Raw genomic sequence first — 20,225 nt, 5'->3', positions numbered from 1 at the left:
GTTGGGCACAGAAAAAAAGAAACACTGTCTCTCCAAACATCCTGATTATTGTCTGGAACTTTTTCTTTTTCTTTTCTTTTTCTTTTTTTTTTAACTCTAGAATCTTCAACTGTGTCAGCTGTGCTGGGAAGCCCTTCTGTATAGCGAGGGTACAAGCCATAGATAGCTGAGCTTGAATCTGACTTGCAGTCTTTCTTACTTGCTGTGACCTTGAATGAGTTACCTGAAAACTCTGAGACTCAGCTTCTCCTTATTAGCTTGCATTCTTAATTAGGAGTGATAGAAGCCCAACTGAAATTAATTTCATGCAAAAAGTCATCGCCTCCTGGAATTACTCATGGAAGATTTGACTACCCAAGCTTCAGAAATACGGATTCCTTTCCTACTGGACTCAGTACTCTGTTCCAGGTACTGGAGAATCAGCAGCAAACAAAACAGACAAGCAGCCTTGTTCTAATGGAGCATATTGTCCAGATATAACACCTGACCCACAGTAGACACAAAAAATACTGGCCACGAAGGTGGCTCAGTAGCGTGTGGGTGAACATGAGGAGTTAAGGAGAGTGGTTTGGAGTGGAGCCCTGCTTTACATGTCCCCACAGTCAAGCAGTACCAATTCCTAAGATAATTCCCTCTGTTCGTACCATCCTCTGGGACCCAGACTCACCTGGAACGGATCTCCGCTCGCTGATTTCCTGTGGAAGGTGGATGGTGAGGGGTCTTTGCTGCCCATATCTCTCAGATTCGCCCGGGAAGAACTGGGAGGCTCCCGGGTGCAGCTATTGGCTGGGGCTTGGTTTCTGGGGCAGTCCCCAGCTGTAGCCAATACCACATGGCTCAACTGCTTGGATGGCCATAATGCGAGCTTGCCCCTGCCAGGCTCCCCAGTTGCTCCAGCCACCTTACGATGGGAAGTGTCTATGAAGCATGGACTTCTGTAATGTGCAGAGGGATGACTAAGATTTGGGGCTTTGGCACAATAGCAGCATCTCAATTACTGGCTGTATATAGAATTCCGATTCAGTAGATGCAGGCCCTAAATAGTGAGGCCCTGACACGGGTCCCTGCAGTCCCTGCTCAGGCTAGTGGTTTAGGGTGAGGCTAGAGAACCAGATCCTATGGTTTTTACCACACGGGCCAAGGAAATTTAAGGCACCTTGGAGAAGCCTCTGAAGCTATGACCCAAGGGACAGGTTTGGATCCTGAATCTTCATCCCCACCCCATCATTGCAAGTTTACTCTTGCTGTCTCTTCTGTGGTTCCAGGTAAGATTTAAGTTGGGGGGGATGGGAATAATTATCCTGAGGGGGGTGTGTGTGTGTGTATTCACATTAGATAATTGCTACAGTCTGTTTCAGCAATAACACCCTATGATTTTTGTGTGTGTGTGTGTGTGTGTGTGTGTGTGTGTATTCACATTAGATAATTGCTACAATCTGTTTCAGCAATAACACCCTATGATTTTTGTGTGACCAGAGACAATCTTTGCATTAGACAGGTAAGTCAATCAGAAGATGATTTGTACAAATTCAAAGTTTTAATGGCTGTTAAATAATGAAAGGAAGGATATTTGCACTATACACATTCTGCCCACTATGGTAATTCGGCTGGCCATGCACATTTTATTGCACTTATAAACAGTGTACAAGGATCTCGAAGACGTCTTAGCTATACAAAGACTGCATGTAAAGAAAAGAAAGCCATTTACAAAATACTGAAGCCATTTATATTATACAGCCAACTTCAAGAAAATACTAAAAATTAATATCAAAAGAAATATTTTAATTTTGAAAAAAATCTCTCAAAACAATGATTACAGAGCTTCATGTTTCCATATATACATGTAAAAAAAATATTTCAGGACCCTGCATTCTGAATGCCCACGAAGGTGCAGCAGTCTAAATTCCTATGTATATATTCAACCTTTGAATGTTACTTAAATTGAATACACTTTGTCCAAAATGTCTTTCTTCTTTACATCATTCTGCTATTTGACAAAACAGATATTTGTGCAGTATAGGAAAATATTAAGATATATTTTAAGTTAGGATAAAGTGCACAGTACATTTGATAGGAAATAATTGCTAGCTGCCAATCCGAATTTCCATTTTCAGAAACCCCTCCATCCTCCCTAGAGGGAGGGCAGCCTGTGCGTAGGTTGGTGTTAGTCTGTGTTGAATGTACACTGTCCTTCTCCTGGTGTCTTTTCTTTTGTATTGACCTTTACAGTGTCTTACAAATTGTGGCTGCTGCTGCTCTAAAAACTTCTAATGGCTTTTCACAGAGGTGTGAGTGCAGACAGCAGGCACAAGACTTAGAAGATTAATTGCTGGGATATCTGTAACTGCAGCGTGAGTGTAGATCCATGGAACTGTCTAAACTAGCTTGCTGTGCCTGGTGAAGCTTTCTGTGCATCTCTCATACCAAGCCGGTTGCTTTCTTTTGCTGGTTCTTCTCTATCCTGTTCTGTTTGAGCTTGCTCGCCCCTGGGCCACTCAGCCTCACAAACTCCACTTACTAAACCCCCTCCTCAGCCCGCCTGGGGGCTGCACGTAGCTTCATGCCTCACTTCTGAGGTTTCACGTGAATCTTGCAGTATTTTACGGACTACTTTGAAAACCACCCACTAAACCACAATAAAATGAGCATGTCTACATCTCAGAATTATTTCCTCTTTTAAAACTGGCAGTTGTAAGAAGTATTGGTTTCCTGATCCAGGTCCTACGTGCCTGGAGTAATCTTTGATCACTCAGTTGAAGCTTCCTTTAAAAAACTTTTTGGTTAAACAATAAACTTTTTATCATCTCCACTTACCTATGCCATTTCCTCTCTATCTAACTTTGGTGCCAGACTGTCTTCAATGTAACCCAAGTTACAGTGCAAAATCATACTTCAAGACACACATGATGCTAACACTAGTTACTTCTCTGTGTTAAAATGTGAATGTTTTGTGCATAGCAAAAGAAGTATGAATCCAAAAAAATAATTGTTCACATTTTATCTTCAAGTTTAATATGTCTTTTTTTTTTTTTTTCCATCACAGCTATTTACAAATAACTTTGGGGTGCTCTCGATTTCAGTCAGTTCATTATATTGGGGGACAATAGGGCTGCTGGAATGTAGGAAACTGCATGGAATGCAGAAATATAAATAAGACCAATGTTCCACAAACCAAAGTGTAAAAAAAACTCCTCCCCAGGAAACAGTTCTTTGTCACAGAAGCACCTGTTTTTTGCTTAATTTTTTTTTTTCTGAATCATAGACTGTACATCAGAAAACATGATTACTGAGACCCAGAACTACTGCACACCAAAGAAGATAGAAAATAACTCAATATTTATAATATTAAAATAAAGTGTTTAACCACAAAAAAGCAGTAATAAAATAGTTTCCTAATTTACAATTTGCATCCAAAGGATGAATAACAACTCACTAATAAATAATATTTATATAAATATTTTGTATGTCGAAAATAGTTTTTTAAAAGGCAATGGTCTCAAGAAACTTCTTGAAAAATTTGGTGGTGAAAAACCCGATTGTGCCCCCCTCCCCCCACTAAATATCTAATGAGTTTGGCTTTAATAGAACAAATGCGTCTTGTGCTTGGCGTTCTGGTAATGGCAGTCGGTGAGCGTGGAAGGGAGGAGGGAGGCACCGGCGTGGACGTGCTGCTCAGTCCCTCACCAGCTCCCTCTGTGGTCTCAGGACAAATACCTGTCCAGTCTTCACGTCGGAGGTCAGCTCTGCAAGGCAGAAGATCCTCCCTTAGACTGAAAACCTCCTCCATGCGACTAGAGTCGGGGAATGACAGGCAGTGAGTGGGAGAGAGGGTGGAATAGGTGCTGGGAGCAAGTCCAGGATCCCTGATGGGGGAAGAGTCTGCGTGGACCCAAAGGAACGGGGTTGCTTTCATGTGAATAGAGCCTTCGTGATGGTGACGTCTAGTAATGCTTGAACGGTAATGCCCACTTTGACCAGGCCTTTCTCTTCAAGGATGTGATGGGGTAGACATAGTTTTTCCTAAAAGGAAGAAGAACAAAACATCGAGTTATAGGTGATCGGACTCTAATCATAAAATCCTGCCACATCACTGCTGGGAATTAAGCTGAGCACTCTCTGCAGTATGCCTGTCCAACCACCTCACTCCATGCTCTTGCCCTGTTTTCAACCCACTGCAAAGACCTTTTCTGTGTTTGCAGAGAAGATGATGATTTTTTACATGGGCAGGATGTTCCAGAAAGACTCCTAATCACCCTGAAATCTGAAATAGATCTAAACATTAAGAAACTTTCACACTAAATAACTGAGCTACGTAGAGCTGGTCAGAAACCACACACCAAGAGTATGATAGCTTACATTATTATAAAGCAAAAGTGCAAATAGCCTCTCACACATCTTAAAGCAATTCAAACACTCATTTCTACAGACCACGCACTGTTATACTGACTGTAAACCTTGATCTAATTCATTTTATTTTCTGTGATCTCTGGAAGGGAGGCATGTTGGTAAACTGGAATCCTTTCCTCCTGGTTTCTGAACAGCCTTATAAATAAGTAATTTCACCCACAACCCTCAATAACCTCTCTTTTAAGCCTCCTTCATAAAACTGTCAAAGACACAAATGTCCTACTACTGTCTCCTGTTGCATTTTTGCTCTTGGGAAATGTCCAGCACATGCTACTTCAGGGGAAATAATCAACGTATGTCACTTCCTGTGTGTAGAACCTTTCATGCTCCACAAAACAGTTTACAAAATAACATGATGAAGTAATTGTACACCTTTGTTGTTTGGCCCTGGTCTGATGTCATACGAGGGGACACTTTCCAGGATATGCGTCCTTGGCTGGGAAAAGACTGCACAGCAAATACTCTCTCATCTACCTGATGGTGGTGTGTTCCCCACAACTCAATGGTCACTGTTTCTTTTTTCGTTTTCTTTTTTTAATTGACAAATAAAAATTGTATATATTTATAGTGTACAACATGTTTTGATAAAAGTATACATTGTGGAATGGCAAAATTAACATATCCATTCCCTCCTTTTTTGTGTGTGGTGAGAAAACATAAAATCTCTCAATTTTCAAGTGTGCGATACATTGTTATTAAGTATAGTCACAATGCTGTACAACAGATCTCTTGAACTTACTCTTTTTGTCTAACAAATTTTATATCATTGACCAACACCTTCCCATTCGCCCCAGATCCAAGTAGCTACCATTCTACTCTCTGCTCCTGTGAGTTCAACTTTTTTTAGAGTCTACGTATAAGTGAGATCATGTGGTATTTGTCTTCCTGTGCCTGTCTTATTTCACCTAACATTAATGTCTAGGTTCATCCATGTTGTAGCAAATGACAGGATTTCCTTTTTTTCTTCTTTTGGAGTATTAGATGTTTATTAAACCAAGCTTTTAAATTATATATCCATCTACAGTCTGTAAACAAATACAGTATAAATGTAAGTAAAAAGCTAACAGTGGAAAACTAAAGTTCCTTTTGCACACTGGCACCTCACCATAACACCCTCCTTAGGTCAATGACATGGGGCCAGGTTATAGTTGAGTTAAATGAAAAACCAGAAGTTTATCTTGACTCTGTCTCCTAGGGTGGATTTCAAGACAGATATTTGTTCCACATTATAGAAGGGTGAATTACAGCAAGGCAAATGTAGTTTTAACATTCACAGATTGGCTGAAATAGTACAAATTAAGCTTCTAACTAGGTGTCTCTCTACTTATTACCGTAATTAGTAAGAAATGTGAATTAAAACAAATGACAAACCACTGGTGGTTACAAAAATAGGTAACTCATAGAATAATAAATATCTACAGTTAGCAGAGCATAAACTTTTAAAGTTTACCATTTTCCGTAGTGTGCAGAGTATTACAAGTATGTTCAGGAGGTACAGTCAGCTGACTTCAGGGTGGTAGGAGGGCATTTGTAAAGAAAAAGCCCTCAAATGCAAAACCCAGAGGAGAAAGCTGAGTGAAGATGAGACTATACAAACACACGATCCTGATTCCTCACACCTCCTTATCCTACTTATAGACACTACAATTAGCTTATAGCCCTTTATGTATCTTAAAAAGTAACTGTTACCTATGTATAAACTTTAAAAAAGATTTATCAGGAGCCAAGCAAAAATTAATTTAACAGTGACACTAAAACCGTTGAAACTTTCAAGGCTGAATAGTACTATTTTTAAGGAGAGTTGAAATCTGCATTAAGCCCCAGGCAGCCCTGCCAGTGTTTTAGCATGGAGCCATTCAGAGCGCCCCGCGCAGGACCACTTCCTTCCAGAACTCCTGCTTGAGGAACCAGATCTTCCTGAGGCTTCAGTGCAAGACTCTCCATAATTACCACAGACACAGGCACTTTTCCCTTAAAAAAAAAAATATTCCAAGGACACACCAAGACATCTCCAATAACTTGTTCCACTGTCTCAGAATGTCAGCAGGTCCTGCACTCTCTGGCCATCTTACTATCCCTCTCCCCTCCCCCTTCCATAACCGTGGTAAATTGAGAGACTCTTAGGCTTTGACCCCAGGCCTTAGGAAATGGCCACATGTCATCATAAGACTGTGGATTCTTTAAAGCACAGTTTTAACCATAATTTCATGTAGCTTCTGTGTATCAAATGGAATTATTTTGACCATGCACGTTAGATGGGCCCACAAGTTTATCCTGCTTGTCAATTCAGTAGCCAAATGTCACCCCGAGAAAGGATGGGGCTTCCGTCTGAGCTGTGAGCCATGAACCCTGAGCCAGGCTGGTATAGACTGTGCCTCCTCCTGTGGCACAGTGAAGGGACATCTGCAGCCAGACATCAGTGTCCATCCTTTGCTGGCACCATTTGCTCCGGGCTTGTGAAGTCACTCAAATCTGGCCTTTCAATGCTAAGGTTAATGTCACAGGGGGAGGGGTGCGTCTTCCTCATTCTCACAGCTCCCACAGCACCCAAGTCAACATCTGGCTCGATGGGAAATTATAAATGGCTACTAAGCTAAGCTCCTGGTGCCAGGCATTACTTGGGAAAATAGGTCTTCACTTCATACAATATGCTAAAATCAATTTGAAATGAATTAAGGAGTTAACACGTTTAAGAAAAACAATGAAATAAAAGTGAATATTTAATTTTTTCTCTGATAAATGGATAGGGAAGGATTTTCTAGCTAAAAAAGCAATATAAAAAAATCACAAAGGAAAAGACTAGAACAATTGATTGCCTAAAAATATAAAGCTTCCATGTGTCAAAAAAACCCCAAATTAATGAAAAGATAAACAACAAACTGTAAAAAAGTATTTGTATCAAATCACAAGTTCCAAAGCATTCTATATGGCACATAAGCTTAACAAATTACTAAGAAAATCTCTAAGAGATTAACAGAACACTGGGCAAGGAATGTGAATAAAATTTTGTAAATGAGGATCTGCCCAAAGCAGTGGAGCAAGATGTTTTGCTTCTCAACCTCAGTGTTTCTTTATGTTTAGTCTCGAATGTACCTGAATTCTAGTACTGATCGTATTTCCACAAAGCCTAATCTCTGTATGAAATGGCTTTTATCCCGAGTCCTGATAGGATGATGGGAGAGTGGCACGTCTCCTCTAACAGGGACTGCCACACACCCATTGATGAGTGGTAAGGTCACAGGAGGGAAGGGCTGGGGGCTCCAGAGAGACAAGGATGGGAAGGTATTGAGGCCTCAGCCTCCTACCAACAGGACACTTGCAGGCTTCACAGACTGGGTGTTAAGCACCCTCTTTCCCAGGCCCGTAGTTTTCCAACTAGTATTTCTCACCTTCCTGGTCGCTGCACTCCTAAACCAGGTGCAGATTCCGACTCTCCCTTCCACCTTCACAGCTAGTAATGAGAAGTAAACAAAAGACACAGAAAGGTGGCCCTCGCATCCTTCCTGCCATTCTCTTTTCACTCAGTCCTGCAGAAGCCCAGAGGTGCCCTCAGATTACTTTGATGGGGCTGGAGGTACCTAAGACGACCAGCATAAAAAGGCAGAAACCTTATAAAAACCTGGCAGTTCTGGTTATTTTATCACCGGACTGGGATGAAGACTGATGGGAATTACAACCTGAGGGGCTAGTCGGAGCCTTCTAGAAGCAGGGAGGCGTATGGAGGAGTGGCCTGATTGCTGTTCTCCAGCACACCAGTCCTGCCGCTGCCCCTCCCATGGGGAGCGATCCCTGAAGTGAGCTCTGAAGGGGCGATGGGGAAGGAACCGCTGTAGAGTTACAGCTGGACATGGAATAGCGCAGAAGAGAAGGCACTTCTAAGGACCAGGCAAGTGAGGTGGCCCTTCCAGAATATCCCTTGCACATAATGGACGTAAAGCAGAGAGAGCTGTACCTTTATACTGACTTTAACTGAATTTAAATTCAACTGTTTTAGGATGCTACAGGTTTTCTTTGAGAATGTGACAGCACTCTAAGTACACCCATGGGCTTCTTTTGTTGCATTTCTTTTTACAGCACAAAGCAGAGAGTCATAAAGTGGTATCCTGCATAGAAATAATGCTTCTGATCCCTTTAAAGAACCCATGCTTTGTGTTACTTCTCCAATAGTGGAACCTATCAGGTTCACTCACCACCTTCTTCTGAGCCACAGCAAACCGGGCTAGAAAAGGCAGGCGAGCAACAGACTAAATGCTAACTTTGAGAGACTCCTGGCACCAATGCTACAGATTGGCACTGGTTATTTCTGTATCACGGTCCTGCAAGGTAGATATTAATATCTCCATCTTACAAATGAGAAAACTGAGACAAAGAGGGATCAAGTAACTTTGCCAACATTACACAGTTGCTGAGACCTGGACCAGGATTGGAACCACATGTGTCTGATATTTTGAGATCTTATGAGTCTTTCCTTGACATCATGCTGCTTCCCATAAATCCCTTAATCAACACGAGTGTGTTCAGTCTGCAGTCATGTTATAGGACGAGGTCCTTTGGCCATAGGAGTTCTTTGTTGGCAAGTCCCAGCAATTTCAATGTCAGCTAAGGCCAGAGAACCCTCAAGTCAATGAAAGGCTCTAGTTCCACCACTCAACTTGTTTGGCTTCTCTTTGTAGCAAGGGACACACATCTTGTCCTGGCATAGAATATCTACTTCCAGGTCAGACACAAAACTAAAGTGAAATCATGTAAAGTCCTGGAACTAAATTGTCTGGCCTTAAACAAAACTATCTGTGCACAATTTTAATGTAGGAGACCTTCAAGTTCCAGCTCTGCCATGGAGGCTCAGTTTCTTGCACTGTGAAATGGAGTCCATGTCGACCTCTTACAGACCAAGGGCATTTCTTATCACTCCTCTCTTCTCCGCTTGGCAGCCATTCCACCTTCTTGTCCCTCCTCTCCCTGGAACACTTCATTCTCCACACACACCTACCCCATAACTCCCCTCCCTGCTACCCTGGCTACTCTGACATCTCTCCTAGGTCTCAGAACAAACATGGGCCCCATGCCCTATCAGGGTCAGGCCCCCTTTCCTTGTGTTTTATAGAAACCTGTACCTGATCCACCATAGCTCCTTATCTGGATCATTCTTAATTTGTCTAAGGATCCACTAGATCATGATAATCATGCCCCCAGACTTTTTTTGTAAATAAAGTTTTGTTGGCACACAGCCACACCACTTGCGTTCACTCTACCAAGGCAGAGTTGAATAGTCCCAACAGAGACTGTAAGGCCCGAAAAGCCTAAAGTATTTACTATTTGAGCCTTTAACAGAAAAAGCCTGCTGACTCCTGGTACAGACTGTAAGCTTTTTGAGGACAGGGTCATGTGTCATGGTCACTTTTTTATCCTTAGGGCCTACCATGGGGCTCTGCACAGAGTGCTCATTCAATATTTGAAGAATGAATGAATGAACACAAGAACAAAGTCGCAGTGAAAAACCAAGGAATTGGACCTCGACAGTCTTAAAGAAGAAAAAGTGCACAATTTAAATACCTTAACGATTGTGACCTGAAGCCTAACTTTGAAAACCAAATCTCCCAAAATAAAATCATATTAAAATATTGTTCACCTAATCCAAAACCACATTCAGGCTCCTGACATTTTAATACATCATCTCTGTTTTCTTCACGGGTGAAACACCTTTCGCACTTATGACTAATCCAGGGATCGATGTGAATTTGATAGAAAGAACCCAAGCCACCAAGCACTAAATTTAATTTCTTAAAAATAGCACTGGGATATCAAGTGCTTTTATTTATCTACTCTCATTGATGAAATTCCCACTCAGTTGTCTTACTTTGGGATTCTGCGGGGACCCTTTTCACCAGCCCCATTTTATAAGTATCTCTCTCCCCAAGGACAATGAAATGCACAGGGATCAGAAACCATACATAGAAGGAACTATCAGAAATTAGTTGTCACAAATTTTAGAATCCTAACAGTGGAGAGTTGCCACCAACTGGAGAAACTGGAGAAAGAGAACACAAATGGCTATTTTAAAAAGAAAATGTAAGTATTTGTTTCTTTTTATCAGGCATTGGAACAAAGTACTGAAAAAATGGTCTTTCTTGTGAGAAAGAGATTTAGTATGCACCATAAATCACACAACTAAATCCCTGACTAACTCTCAGACTATTAACAGGTCAGCCAGGCATCCCTGGTCAAGCTGCAACGGGAGGCACCACATTAGCATAGGAGCTTGTACCTTGGAGAAGAACCACAGAGAAGCTAATATTCTGAGTAGAAATTAACAGCTTGGCAATGGGCAGAACAGTTCATTCAAAGTTTTGCCTAAAGGGCTAAATTAATTGGGTTTTGTTAGTCACCATATTACTTAGTGAAAAAACGTCATCTGATAAATCCCAAGGAGTGCAGAACATTAGGCTATGATAAATTAATGACTTGAAAAATGAAAGTGCATCCAGAGAATACTATGGATGCCAGAACTGAAATATGAACATGGCTACAGGACTGTGCCAAGTCAGTAATAAAAATTAAATCTCATTTTACATGATTGTTGTACTCGGTTTTTATTCATAGTATTTTCTTTCAGTTGGCGACCCAGTGAGTTTTCTTTCTTTCCCCCCTTTCCCCCCATAAAAAAGGGAAAAAAGCGCAAACAGTGGTGACCATCCAAGAGAAGACTCAGTGCACTGCAGAGCGGAATGGAAATGCTGAGCACGCCTGTGGCTGCACACAAATAGACGTATGGGCTGGTAAAAACTTGCGATAAAATAATCACCCAAAATGTGTTTATTAAGCAACTTATGGCTCAGGGTGCTTGTTAGACATTATACAAAGGGCTTTTATTGTGTTACAGATTGAAGTGTACAAGATAGCACCAAAGGCAATTCAATACATCTGTAGGTTATTTATATACAACTGAGGTTAATGAGATAATTTCCACATACCCTGTATTTCACCAGTCAACACAAAATCAGGAGGAAAAAGCTCAGATAACTCAAGATATTTTATCATGTAAAGAATGTTTCCTGTTAGAAAATCTGATTGGATTTAGCAGCAAGGAATCTTCATAAATATATTCTTCTAACTATGTGGGTTTTCCATATTCTCAAGTCCCCTAGATTCATGAAAATGTTCAGAAAAAATAAGATTATCTTTTTAATAGTCACGTATAAGGACTGTTTGCATCTCAGTAAAGCAGAAGTTTATCTTGAGGAAGTTAACTCCATCATCTCCCCAACCTAACAAACAGCATTGGCAAAAATAATATAAAATAAAGCCTAGAGGAGACTGGCTTGACCTTGGAGCAGGGCCTTCTCATATTACAAAAAGACATCCCAGAATCCGGGAATATCTTGCCCTAGATAAGATTCTAACATTTTTTTTTAAAATTACAAACTGATCACATTGCTCCAAAAGCAGATATAGTCGATATTAATCCTTTAAGCTGACTTAGAAATAAAACACTTTGCTAGTTAATGTCACTAGAAACCAAAGGTTAAATGGAAACTTCAAGTAATTAGAGAAACTACATTCTTCTAAAATAGGAGCAATCTTATTATTGGCTCCTGCCGTAGTAACCCAAGCCCCAGGACCAAGAATGTACCATAACTCATGGCTTCATTTGAAAATGAATACAGTTAAATACATCACATTCTGGACCTACAGCTATTATGTGATGTAGCAAAAAACCAAAGCCATCCATTACAGTATTCAAAAATAGAAATCCCTTCTCGAAAATACTTTTCTAAGAGACTCACAGTAGCCCTAGCAAGGGGTAGGAAGTAAAAATACACAGTTAGTGTGTAAGCAAATCCTCCAGGTGGCGCTCTAACAGCAATGGCCCTTGCTCCCCTGGCGTGCCCCTTCTGCAGAGGGCAGACGGGCTTGCTCAGGGTGGAAGTTGGCAGCAACCCTACCTGGTGCCCCTCCCAGCTCCCTTTGTAGGAAATGGGGAGGAATCCAATTGAACGGTTGGCAAAACAGTCATTCTCCAGATGGTATTTTTCAAAATAGTGGTAATTATTAAAGATTTTTATAGATAAAATTGGGCCACAATGTTGGTTCTCTGTCTTCTCTGCAAGGTGGCTCCTCTGCAGCTAAATTGCACAGTCCTCCATTAGGATTTAAGTTAAATACTGACCCAAAGGAAAGACTTCTATATGCTAAAACCCATTGTCCTGTCCTGGAGGTCTCTTCCCCTCTACCCAGGGCAGCAGAAGCTCACTGTGGGGGAGAGAGGAGGGTCTGCAGAGCACTGCTGTTGGCACTGTGTGGATGAGGAAGCAGGAAGCAGGGGGTATGGGTACATTTAGCTGTCATTGTTGTTTAAAGTTAAGTGAGAGAAAATACTTCATGGGAACTGCATTCTACAAAGTTTGTGCTTCTGGAAAATCTGGTTTATAAACAGTCAGCTCCAGAACTGGAGAGATTACTGAAGAGATGACAGGGATGGAAGTTTGCAAGGCAAAGGCTCAAGGGGAGGAAGGGCCCTGCCACAGATCAGGGTGACAGAGCAGAGCACTTGGACACACATGCAGATGTTATGAGGACAGAGCATTCCAGCGGTAAGTGATATAGACCAGCACTATAAAGAGAATATGGACAAGACAGAAGCCTATAAGGTCCCTGGAGCGGAAGGCAGAAGTTGGTTGTGGGGGTTTCTCCCCGAGTGCCAGCAGAGTGTCAACAGTCTTTCGAATGTGACGAAAATCCAACCGCAGGATGTCATACGGAGAGCAGAGGTCAGCCTATTCCGAGGGCAGCCATTAGAACAGAAAGAGACAGTGCATACGATTAAAAATACACAGAAGAACAGCTGGAAAGCAGCACACATTTTCGGTTACTAGCAAATGGCAGAGTAAACCCTTATTTCAAGCAGGTAAAACCCTTTCCACCATCAAAGATTTAAAATCCATTACAAAAGAAAAGTAGAATACTCGATGTGTTTTGTGCAAACTGGACAAAGAAATCCTTGACTCACAATCACACTATTGAGGAATAGCATGTCCTGCAATATATACGTCATCATTCTGGCATTCAAACGGTTTTAATATTCAACTGGTACCATGTGCTCACCAATGGCATAAAATAAGAGCTTTTCACTTGAGACATTTAGAACTCGACCTTACTGAAGAAAAAAAAAAGTAAACTTCAAAGCTTAGTCCCCCACCCCTTGTCACCATTCTGTTCATGCACCTTTTATCCCGGTCTAGGCAGACTGAATATGAAGTATTTCTCTCGGAAAGTTCACACACATAACTAACTCAGTTTTACTTTAGGATTGTTGAAAACTCTGGGGAATGTTAGCTCAAACTATGTCTCTACAAGTGCTGAAAATTCATTAAATTTCATATTCTTGCCATTACACATTAACCAAAAGTCTAGAGGAGGCTTCTTGGATGTACAGTTAGAACAAAGGTACAGCCCTACATAGGGTTATGATGTAAAGTCCTTCACTACAAAACACGTATGGTGGGGGAAATGGACCTCTGCGTTTTGTCTAGTTGACACTCATCAGACCAGGAGGCAGAACATCTACTGTAAACTAGATGCAAAAATAAGGTGCTTAGTCTTCTGAGTTGACCTGTGGCAGCCTATTGCCGTCAGGAAGCAAACAGTTTTTGGATACACTGAATTCCTGAACCGGAAGTGACCACAGCTTGAAATTAACAGTGATTATAATTGATATGTCAGTAAGAAAGAAAAGTTGTGTTTCGTTTCCAAATTAAATAAGGACTGAAAATATTCATGATATATTTCATACATGCAGCTTTATGTCCAAATAAGGCAAAGCATTTAAAATATATATTATAATATATTACATACTTTGCTGCAATATTGCCCTTTATTTTAGCCTTATTCCTAAGCAGATACAAATCACAGAGCAACTGAAAGAGGATTATAGGAGGCTTTGTCTTGCTTGTATCCTCTGAAGTTAGCTCGATGCCCTCAGGTAAGTAGGAATACTACAATACCAGATGGGTTGAATAAAACTAAAAATATTCTAATTTTATTTTATTTATAAAGGTACAGGGACTCTTACCAAAAGATATTTTAAGATTAATAACTCATACATATTCAGATCTTGCATCTTTTCTCAGTGGATTTGGAGAAATCAAACTACTAATGTAGAGTTCTCCCAAGAATTAAAACAGCTACACATAAGCTGGATTTCACTGGGAGACAGATGCTTGTCAAGCATTAACAGATGGAGAAACACCTGAGAAAAGAAGTTTTCTACCGCAATAAGAATTTTCTATTGCAATGTTGTGCTTGACCAGTGAAATCCAAGCAAAGCAGACATCAGACAGAAAGGCTTCTGTGCAAACAGTAATGATTTTCACAAAAGTGGTATTTCCATGTTAAAAGCAAATCATTCTATCCCCAGCAACTATTTCAACACATTTCCCATAACTCTGTGAAACATGTCTGGTCTGCTCCCAAGCAGCACCATCAAAGAGCTAGAGTCAGAGCATCTCTGCAGTTTTCAGTGTATTTCTTCAGGAGTGCACTCCTCACAGAGGCAGGCAGCACAAACCACTGTTCTCACCCAGGAAAATATTTCATGATGCCACAGGCTCTGGGCTTCACTAAAGTGGGGAAATCCTACAGTCACAGCCTATGGTGGTTGGCTTAAATTAAATCATGACCTCTAAAGAAAAAGGAATGGGTCTAAGACTGGTAGGCAAAAATGGAAACCACCATAATTAATGTATGGAATGTGGGCTGCTGTGGCCATCTGAGAACTGTCGTCTGATTCAACCCCGCATGACGGGGTTAGATCCAGCCTTTGCAATAAGGCTACGATGTGAACTAGTGTTGAAATTCTTAAGGGAACTTGGGATTTTCTGACCTTTGTGCTTTCCAACACTGAGCCTTAATGAGAGGGACTTAGAGATTATAATCTTTATTTCTGAAAACTGAAATTGGAAAACATTAAAAAGGAGGGAAATTTAAAGAGGCAAAATTTCACCATGTATTTACAGAGCATTTGTCATTACTGCAAGGCATCTGAAAAACAAAGTTAATTCACTCAGAGTCCCCAGAGGCAAGAGTGGATGCTAATTCCTGTCATGGTGAACAAAAATCACAATTGCCACAGGTTAAATGATCCACTTAGAGTGAACACAGGAGTGTGTGTGTCTGAGAGTATTACCAAAGATTGCCTCGGGTTCCCCAAATAATATGGACACAAACAGAAAGGTAGACAGACTTGGCAGCAGGTCTAGTTTATATAGAAGTTCTGGGTGTAATACAGTATGAATTCTAAGAGCTAACAATATCTAGGCAGAAGTTTTATTTAGAGATTTGGAATATCCTTATTTAAGTATAATTTTAAAAGTCAATATGCTTACAAAGTATTTTTTTAAATCTAAAATATCATGGCACAGGAATGTTGATGGTCATTCTGAAAATTTAAAACCCTAACTTCATGACAAGATGTATTTTGGCAGGGAGATAAGAGAGGTGAGAGAGCATTTTCAATTTTCCAATTTTCTCCAAATATATGACAACTAATTGTCAATTTCATGCTAAAATTGTTACCCTCTAAAGTTGGTAAGCTAATTATTCTAAAAATGTAACTTAAAACTTTCTGAAGATACTGCTTCTAAAATAGTTCATTGACATATGACAAGCTATCAGACCACTGACCAGAGGTGACCAGGAGGCATACACCTGGGAACGGATGCTTACATAAACAGTAAACACATACTACCTGTAAAAGACATAACTGATTTTACAAGCTAGAGACTGGTTTTTGAAAAAAAGTATGAATTTAAAAATTCATGTTAGTAAAATAAGAAACCTGTCAGTCTGCACCTCTGATTATTCAACCTTAGAATTAGCTGATCTAAATAGAAAATTAAAATAAATCTTATAATAAGAATCTCATCCTCCCCCAAATAGTATTAGTTATGATTTAAATTGATACTAAAACCATTGATTTGGGGAAGAAAAAGAGTCCTAAGGCTCAAAGAGGATAAGAAACTCTTTTCTCCTATTCTCAAGATTAAAACAAAAAGACAGTAGCTCCAATTTGTAGACTGTCTTTCAATAACAAAAATTTCCATCAGTTACGTATGGATAATTTTCTAGACCCTCACAACAGGTGTAAAGTAGGAAAGTTATTACTATTACTTTCACATATAAAAGTCTCATGATGAAACAACAAAAAGGCAAATATGAAAGGTACTAAAAAGAAGAAAAACTCAGCCCTAATTCCACTTACATCAGCACAATCTCTGTTAGCATCTGAATGGACTTAGTGCTTTATTTTCAACTCCATGTGGCTGATGCAGAAGCTGAGGAACACCAAGTGACCTGTCTTTGTGGACATGGAATGAAAACCTTCCACCTGCTACAGTCCCGAAAGGACCCCTGGGCTGCCTGACAGGCGGGAAGGGGCCATCAGCTGCCAAGGTGTCCACTACCGCCAGTGGAGCCGCTGCCCTTAATTGTCTCCTCTATTTGCTCCCTAGAGACAGTAAGTAATGGAAATGCAGCACTGGGCAGCTAGAAAAAAAAGTGGATTTCTTTTCTAAGTTCCCTCCTTTTCTAAAGAGGGCAAGTCTGGTAAACTGTGGACATTACTCCTTAGAGAGGGCTGAGACCAAGGGTACTTATTTAAAATTGAATAGAAAAATGTCCCTGGTGAACCAAATAAATACCTATTTTCAAATACTTTTGATGCTTCCTAAATCAGAGATTTCTCTTGATCTGAGAGGATGGTAATAAGAGCCTTGAAACAGCCCTAAATTTAGATTGATGTGGGAACCCCACTAGTCAGCCATGAATCTGCTATGTAGATGTTAGAGGCCAGGAATGACCGAGCTGACTCAGAAAAGGTAAAGGAAGCTTCAGATGTCCACAAAGAGCCACATGAACCCAAGGCCAAGTTGGAGTCAGATTCTTCGATGACACAAAGAATTTGGAAGCCCACCACAGGTAGATCTGTCCTCAAGACCAAGCTGACAGTCACACCAGAAGTCAAAGACAGCTAGCTGCACAATCTGATCAAACAGATACAACAGCACAAAGAGCGATGAGCTGGTGTCTTACCTGTACACAGTTCTGAAGGGAGCCTATTTGAAGAAGCCACATGTACAGATGAGCCACACCAGAAACCCACTCCCTATCCCACTGTAAAAAATGGGCCTAAAATACCACCGAGGGATAGACAGTCTCACCCACTAACCTCTACTATTTATTCAGTGAATTTGGTAATATTCTGCCATATCGTGCATGGACACATTTCCTGAGTATTCAACAAACCACAGAGTGGCTCTAGCTGTTGAAGCACATAAATGTTTCATGAACCTTGACCAACCTTGGAGCAAATTCATGGGACTGTGTTCATGGGGACTTCTATAGAAAAACAGAATAAACTGTAACAATCAGAATAATTTTAAAATTGCTTCCATTCCATTGTATTACTTTACACATAATAACTTTAACTACATCTGCTCAGTTACTGTGTTCCATCCATATGAACCTGATAAAATTATGCTGACCCTGACTTTGGTTTGTAGTTTTAAACTGTGATTCTATTACAAAGGGCAACAAATTTAGATTCAGAACACAGCTGCGACTTTTTAGGCTCTATATGATGATTAATCATTGTCAATTAGATATTTAGCTTATAAAATGCAGAACTCAAGACTTCTGTGGTTTGTGTGTGTGTATATAAGTTATGGATGGAAAAGAAAGTAGAAAAGGCTTGCAAATTATAGGAAATTAAGTATGTTGATTACTGGGAAATCAATAAATATTTTGTTACCCAAATATTAAGTTTGATACAATAAGGAAAAGTAATAATATAGATCCTCTGTTTTTTATAGGTACTAGTCTTTTTAAATGTCTAATTGTAATGGAGAATTTCTGCAAATACTTTTGTATACAATTATCTTTTTAGTGTAAATTACCAATTCTACTGTGCTACATATACACCGAAACATTAACCTTTGTAAGTAGTGAAATAAGTATAAATAAGGGTGAGGAAGTCATCTGACCCCCAACTTAGTGTCATGTTCCTAGATGAAAACATTTCCTCATGCATTCTGTGACATGAAAACATGCTGTTTTGAGTATACAGGAAGATTTGCTAATTGCCTTCCAATTGAGAATTTCTGATTTTCTACTAGGATATTTCTTACTTACTTTAACATTCTCATTAAAGAAGTTCAACTGCTCACAGACTTTTTCTAGTAGCATTGAATTTAAGGTAAAATGCTATTGGCTTATCCAATAGGATGAATGAATATGTATGTACACATACACACACATACTACAAACTTGAAAATCACCTCAAACCTTAAAAATATTTTAAAAAAATAACCTAAGTGATGTATTTCTTACTAAGCATGGTTAACTGGGACACTGGCCAAAAAGGTCATTCACTCTGTGTATTTCAACCTTCTTGGGAATTATGAATTGCCTATTAGTGCTGGGGCACTATACTAGGGGCATAATTCAGAAATTATGATAAATTTTGCTCTACATTTTTATGGTAATTTAATTTCCTTTTCCCCCACTTTAAAAGGAAATTATAATTACCAATCTTTACTCACAGTAAATGGTAAAGGGCATTTCCATTTCACTTTGTATCACTGTAAGCTAAGAAAAACATTGATGAGTTTAAAAAAAAAAAAAGTCACAGGGGGTTAGGTATAACTCATCAGTGCTTTCTAACACAGACATGAATAATTCATCATCTGAAACCTGGAAGGAGAGTTTTGATTGTCACATGGGAAATCTTACTTGCCCATGGCAGAATCAAGTCACTGAAAATTGTGTAAACTTTTCACATATATTCAAAGCCAGGAATGTATATGCAATATTAAAATATACACATACAATATAGACACACAGATTAACATTGCTGAAAGCAGAATCGATCACAAAGACACTCAGTCCATTATATAAAAATACACTCTTTTTAAAAACTAATTTGTAAGTTTCTTTTTATTGATACAGCTCTGACTTAAAGATGCTGTAATAATGCTCTTCTTTTCCTCAAATAAAATTAGAAGCCTACCATCTCTGAACCCCACCAAGCTAAGAAAAAAAAGGGGCAGGAGAAAGGAAGTAAAGAAAAAAAGGAGGGGAAAAAGGAAAGAGAGAGGAAGGGAGAGGGGATAAAAAGCCTTTGTCAATTTCAATAACTAACTTCTATCACTGAGTAGAAATATATTGAAATGTAATTCTTTCATGTACTCAAAAACAGTATTTCATGATAGAATTTTTTAGTTACTTTGTCCCAGGGGTATTAGGAAAGACAGAAGAAGTCATAAATATAATTTCTATCCATTTCTGTTTATCAGAGTGATGATAACCTTCTCACATTATATGACTAACCCACAATCTGATTGGACTGACCCATGTCTCCCTAAGAAATCATTTTATGTTACTAATAGCAAAGTCTTTAAAAGTCCCCAAATCAACCATCTGCCTGAGGCTGAGGCTTGAGCTGAGCTTGGGAGATGGAAAAGGTGACAAACTGTAGTTAGGCTGGCTATAGAGAACTGCCAATTGGACCCACAGCAGAGTAAAGGAAAAAATTGTAAATGCAAATAGTTAACAAACTATGAAGCAACATATAAACATTGTTGTTATTAATGATAATGGCTAATGATAATAATAAAAATAATTATAATATTTTCAATGTTGATTATTTTGATCCACATACCCAAAATGCAACTACAGGGAATGAAAATCAATAATTAGTAGGCACCCAATTATCTTAAGTCTTTGCTTAAGAGCTTGGAGTAAGGAAACTCTCAGCTCCAAAATTC

General features: G+C 39.6%; 1 protein-coding gene across 2 annotated transcripts in view; it reads right to left on the bottom strand.

Annotated features, from left to right (window-relative positions):
• Window positions 1-1,550: 1,550 nt before the first annotated feature.
• Window positions 1,551-20,225, bottom strand: part of LRCH1 (leucine rich repeats and calponin homology domain containing 1) — a 186,492-nt gene continuing 167,817 nt past the window's right edge. Inside the window, exon 19 of one of the 2 annotated variants that reach the window (XM_063101724.1) lies at window positions 1,551-4,020. In XM_063101724.1, coding sequence (XP_062957794.1) covers window positions 3,910-4,020 — 111 coding nt within the window. In that variant the 3' untranslated portion in view covers window positions 1,551-3,909. Of the gene's footprint in view, window positions 4,021-11,224; window positions 13,182-20,225 lie in introns of those variants that run through there. The other variant, XM_063101723.1, reaches the window with a different exon arrangement.

Source organism: Cynocephalus volans, chromosome 7, assembly GCF_027409185.1.
Source record: "Cynocephalus volans isolate mCynVol1 chromosome 7, mCynVol1.pri, whole genome shotgun sequence".
NCBI lineage: Eukaryota > Metazoa > Chordata > Mammalia > Dermoptera > Cynocephalidae > Cynocephalus > Cynocephalus volans.
This window is presented reverse-complemented; position numbering and strand designations above follow the sequence as displayed.